Source organism: Dipodomys merriami, unplaced genomic scaffold (assembly GCF_024711535.1).
Source record: "Dipodomys merriami isolate MVZ:Mamm:240054 unplaced genomic scaffold, mDipMer1.0.p SCAF_4, whole genome shotgun sequence".
NCBI classification, from domain to species: Eukaryota; Metazoa; Chordata; class Mammalia; order Rodentia; family Heteromyidae; genus Dipodomys; species Dipodomys merriami.
The window spans coordinates 63,031,443-63,037,442 of record NW_027205603.1 but is presented as its reverse complement, the minus strand read 5'-3'; the positions used below and the strand labels follow the sequence as shown (position 1 = coordinate 63,037,442).

At 42.8% G+C, this 6,000-nt stretch overlaps 1 protein-coding gene across 1 annotated transcript in view; it reads right to left on the bottom strand.

The window, feature by feature from the left end:
- Window positions 1-371: 371 nt before the first annotated feature.
- Laptm4b (lysosomal protein transmembrane 4 beta) overlaps window positions 372-6,000 on the bottom strand; it is a 63,757-nt gene continuing 58,128 nt past the window's right edge. Inside the window, exon 7 of the mRNA XM_069991114.1 lies at window positions 372-1,523. Coding sequence (XP_069847215.1) covers window positions 1,440-1,523 — 84 coding nt within the window. The 3' untranslated portion in view covers window positions 372-1,439. The remainder of the gene's footprint in view (window positions 1,524-6,000) is intronic.

Below are 6,000 nucleotides of genomic sequence, written 5' to 3'. Positions count from 1 at the left end.
TAGGAGACTCATTTCCCATTAACCACTAAAAAAGTTCGAAGTGGAGCTGTGGCTTAAGTGGCAGAACACTAGCCTTGAGTGGAAAAGCTCACAGTGCCCAGGCCCTAAATTCATGCCCCAGGACTGGCACACATGCATGCACAGATGCACATACAATCACAAATTAGTTCTCTTTGGATAATTATCTTTACGAAAACCATAGATTCCGAGTTCAAACCCCAATCAAAAAAAAAGGAAAATGAAAGTAAAACAACACTAAAAACCAGTTTTGTGTGAAATGAGCCAAAGCATGCCAGGTGAGCCACCATGCTATGTGGCCCTATGTGGACAGGAAGGAGCAGTTCCTAGGCCCAATCACCACAGAGACAAGGTTATTTTCTTGGATATGGACAAATGTCAGTTTAATTGCAAAAGCCTTCATTTACAGCATATTCAACAACAAGCAAGAGAACTTTTTTAATATGAACGTATAAAAGTCCTTTGCAATTCAAGCAATCAAGACAAAAGCATTCCATAAAGAAAATCACCTTCTTCATTTTTTTTTCTAAAGCCTGAACATTGTAAAGATGACTAGGCATACCTGGAAATTCAAAGAAGCAGAATGGACCTTACAGGAAAAAAAGGAAACATGTCTCCCTATGTTTAGGAAATTACCATATGGGTAAATTCTCCTTGAAAAGTGAGTGGATAACTTCTGTGGACCAAGTTAGGATAGGACCCTTAGTAAAGAGAGCATCAGGTAGGATGAAAACTGGAAGAAAAGGGGCATTAGGTCTCTGACAGTGCCATACAAATCAGTTCCCTTCTAACAAGGCGAGATATCCCCACCACCCAGAACTCAGTAAGTTTCTGCTATCCACTGTCCAGTATTGCTTAATGCTTGTAATTCAGCGCGTGGAGAAAATCCTTGACCACCAAAATTAAAATGTCATTTATGAAATAGTAGGATCATTCTTTCTAACATATATATGAGGGTGCCTATTTACCTAATTAAAGCAATGACTGAACAATTAATATTCCCTGCTTTTTTTTGAGGATTTGTAAGGATACTAGAATGATTTAAGAAAAAGCATTATCTAATTTTGATTTTGTCTTACAGTTTCATGAGAAAGAGAAGATAGGGGAAAAATTAACCCATTGCCCAGCTTTGGGACTGAGTAGGTACAAAAGAGGCTTGAAGTCTATCTATATTTCGGGAACACACTAATGGATCTCAATTATACCCCATTCCTACAGAAAGAACCCTACACAGGTACACTACCCCAGAACTCTAGCTAAAGTACATATATGAGACTACACAAGGTCTCAACATAACTAAATTGTAAAATATAGTATTTTGACAATGGACAACTCAAACAGCTCATCTAGGAACTAAACATACAGAACTATTTTTCAGATGTCTGCAAAGCAGAGCTGCTTCTCCCATCTCCACCACCAGCTCAGGCAGACACATAAGGTGGTGGCGGCGGCTCCTTGGCAGCACCATTTACAGCAGTAGCATCATCGTACGGGGGCAATAGGACCTGAGAAGAAAAGGCGAAGACCAGAGTCAGTGTTTTTAAGTAGATGTAAACTCCCATTCTGAAGCTTAACTCTAATGCATAAACTTTATGCAATTAAGTATTTTTCCATATTGTTGTCTACTAAGCTGACACATCTTGAATGTTAATGAACAACCTGAAATCTTAAGAAGAAAAATAACAACAACAACAAAAAACCTGTGAAGCACCTGTGGCTCACGCCTGTAATCCAACTCAGAAGGTTGAGATCTGAGGATCATAGTTCAAAGCTAGCCTAGGAAGTAAGAGTCTATGAGACTCTTATCTCTAATTAAATACCAAAAGAACTTAAGTGTTGTAGAACACCAGGCTTGAGCAGAAAAGCCCAGGGGTAGCATCCAGGCCCTGAGTTCAAGACCCAAGACTGGCAATCCTCTTTCACCCCTCCAAAGGCAACTGGAGAGCATGACCTCCAGCTCCCCAAGTTTTCCTGTTCCTTCTACCTGTGTCTGTAGTGCCTGAGGGCCATGTCTGAGAATAAGAAGGCACAGTGGGGGGCTGGGAAGGTGGCTCAGTGGTAGAGCACTTGCCTTGCATGCATGAGGCCCTGGGTTCAATTCCTCAGCACCACATAAGCAAAAAGAAAAAAGCCAGAAGTGGTGCTGTGGCTCAAGTGGTAGAGCGCTAGCCTTTAGCTGAAGAGCTGAGGGACAGCACCCAGGCCCAGAGTTCAGATCCCATGACCGGACCGCCATCTCCCCCAAAAGAAGGCACAGTGGCACTACAGAAGAAAAAAGAATTCTGTCTGAGTGTGTGCATGAGTACACACAGGAACCAATCATGAGGTTCAGTGGGGAATGCAAAGGTTTACTTGTCCAGCTTAGACTTAAAAGACAGTTTCTTAAACTCAGTTTCTTCATCTGTAATAGGGGTAATCTGAGGAGCAGAAGTCTGAAAGCCACTTTCCATACCTGAATGGCATATAATATTATTTATAAATGGTTTATTTATTTATTTATTTATTGGTCGGTAATGGAGCTTGAACTCTGGGCTTGGGCACTGTCACTCAGCTCTTCAGCTCAAGGCTAGTGCTCTACCGCTTGAGCTACAGTGCCGTTTCCGGTTTTCTGGTGGTTTATTGGAGATAAGAGTCTCACAGTCTTTCCTGCCCAGGCTGGCTTTGAACCATGATCCTCAGATCTCAGCCTCCTTGAGTAGCTAGGATTACAGGCGTGAGCCACCAGCGCCCTGCTATAAATGGTTTTATATCTTAAGCACATACACATGAGAATTGTTTCTAGTTGTTTATGAACCACTAAAATAAGAAAACCATTAAAAATAATCATGAAAATACTAATGGTGCTGATGTTGGCTTTTTGTATGTATGTGTTCAGCAGGATGCGGGGGACAGCCATCCTGGAGCTTGAACTGAGGGCCTGGGCACTGTATCTGAGCTTTTTGTATTCAAGGCTAGTCCTCTTATCACTTGAGCCTTAGCTTCACTTCTGGCCTTTTTCATGGTTAACTGGAGAAACTTCTTCATAGGCTGGCTTTGAACTGCTGATCCTCAGGTTCCAGCCTCATGAATAGCTTAGGATTACAGTTTTGAGCTACCAGCACCTGGCTATTGTTGCCTTTCTTTAGAGTAGAAAACAAAATGGAATTAATCAACTTAAAGAGTGATCATCCAATGTCTAGCCTACTACTGTATAATGAATCTAGTGTGGGACAAGCAAGGTGGGTACAAGAGGTAAAGACCCTTCCTTTTAGGAGTTCAAGTGAGAAATGAAATTAAACCTTTTCTACCTTAAGTGCTGCATAGGAAGAGAAAGAATATTAACAGATAAGACTCTTGGTATGATTTCTACTATCTACATCATTAGGCTTAAAAGGTAGAACATATTCATCCACTCAGTAAGTTTTCATGTATCCTTTAGGAGCCTCAGAACACTAAATGTTTTTAAGTTCCTGTCCTCCCTCCCTAACCTCACACAGTAGCCCTGCCTCTGCAATAACTCTGTGTACTTTACTTACACAGTAGATGGATAACTGACACAGCACCCCACAGGCAATAAATAGCAACTGGCCACAATATTCCTACCAGCCTTATGGCCTTTGCTCCAGAAAGTAGCAGTAATATTGTGCCTGTGTCCTAAATACTTCAAGTATTAAATCTAGGGTAAATGTTCAAATGTTGCCCATTTGGGACAGGGAAAGATAGATATAAAATGCACTCATAGGGCTGGGAAGTTGGCTCAGTGGTAGAGTGCTTGCCTTGCATGTATGAGGCCCTGGGGTCCATTCCTCAGCACCACATATGTAGAAAAAAACCTAGAAGTGATGCTGTGGCTCAAGTGGTAGGGCACTAGCCTTGAGCTGAAGAGCTGAGGGACAGCACCAGGCCCAGAGTTCAGCCCCCCCCCCAAAAGCACTCATAGCTGGGTGCTAGTAGTTTACGCCTATAATCCTACCTACTCAGAAGGCTGAGATCTGAGAATTACAATTTAAAGGCAGCCAGGGCACGAAAGTCTATGAGACTTTTATCTCCAATGAGCCAAATTACACAGTGATAAGAACACTAGCCTTGAGCAAAAGGTCAGCACCTCGGCCTTAAATTTAGGCCTCAAGACCAGTGTGCACACATACACACGTGCATGCACGTGTGCGTACACACACACACGCACGCACGCACACGGACCAGGATGCCCAGACTAAAGCAAGGAGGCAGCTGCAGGGTTCTCCCCAACCTCTGTGACCTACTCACATGCTCAGCACGTATGCACTCAGGGCACACAGCAACAGCAATACAGATCTGAGAGCCTCTACTGAGGGGCTTACAATTTAGCAGGAAACAGCAATCAAATGGAATGTGATCCCTGTGGGAGTGTGACAGGATGTTGAAGAGGGAAAACCAGTTCAGGAAGGGGTCAACAGAGGAAGGTCTCTCAAGAAGGTAAGGGCCGGTGGACAGGAAGAGTACAGAGAAGTGTACAGAGAAGTGAGTACGCCCTAAAGGTAAGAAAGCAGAGTAATTTGCAATAGTAACTGCTATGGGAGTGTTGGGAGAGATGCAGCTGGAAGGCAGGCAAGTGTAGAGAATACCTTGGGTACAACCTCAGGAAGTTGTATCCAGAAGTTACACTACAGAAATCCTACAAGTTAGAGATATGTGTTCTCCTCTGCATCTGCATACTACTTAGGAATTATATCTCCAGCATACATGTATGTACAGTTGCCATGTATGATGGTAAGAAGCTGAAGTAACTATGATCAATATTAAGTTAAAAGCCCGGGGCTGGGAAGATGGCTCAGTGGTAGAGCGCTTGCCTTGCATGCATGAGGCCCTGGGTTCGATTCCTCAGCACCACATAAGCAAAAAGAAAAAAAAAGCTGGAAGTGGCGCTGTGGCTCAAATGGTAGAGCGCTAGCCTTGACCTGAAGAGCTGAGGGACAGCACCCAGGCCCAGAGTTCAGGCCCCATGACCAGACCAAAAAACAAAACAAAAAAAAAAAAAAACAAAACAAAACAAAACAAAAAAGTTAAAAGCTGGTAGTTCATCCCTGTAATCCTAGCTACTCCAGAGGCTGAGATCTGAAAATGATAGTTCAAAGAAAGCCTGGGCAGGAAAGTCTTAGGAGATAAGACTCTTATCTGGGCAGGAAAGTCCATGAGATTCTTCTCCAGTTAACTGCCAGAAAACCTGAAATGGCACTGTGGCTCAAAGGAGTAGAACATTAGCCTTGAGCAAAAGAGCTCATGGAAAGTACCCAGGCCCGAGTTCAAGATCCATGATGGACCCACCCCTCACCCTACCCCACCCAAAAAAAAAAAAAAAAGAGAGAGAGAGAGAAAAGAAATGTTAAGGGCTTGAATTCTGGGCCTTGGCACTGTCCCTAAGCTCTTCAGCTCAAGACAAGCACTACCATTTGAGCCACAGCATCATTCTGATTTTCTGGTGGTTAACTAGACAACAGTCTCGTGGACTTTCCTGCCTGGGCTAGCTTTGAACCATGATCCTCAGATCCTGAGGATCCTCCTGAGTAGCTAGGATTACAGGTGTGAGCCACCAGCGCCAAACAAAAAAGACAAGTTTTACACACTTACACACATACACAGTTAAAATCTTTTGGAGCAAAATTCAACACTCAAGACAAATCCTCCAAAATGTTCATTCGATGTTTTTTTTTAAATGGTGCAAATTTGCCTTCAGCTTGTCATATAAGTCTTTCATAATGAATTTAGTAATCTGTTCCTATCCTCAAACTCAGGTTTCACTGCCAATTAGTACTTTAGTATGTTGATAGCCTTTTCTCTGAATTATCCTATTGCTTTCCACCTGTGATGCAAAGTCAAGTAGAAGAAGTCTTCCTGCCACTGAAGCAGCTGGCATCCTGTCATATTTGGGTTCATTATCACTGCACAGTAAATGCTGACCGTAAAATATTCCTTACATGACACCTGTTGCTATGCATTACTTTCAAAAATTCTCCAGATGGAACT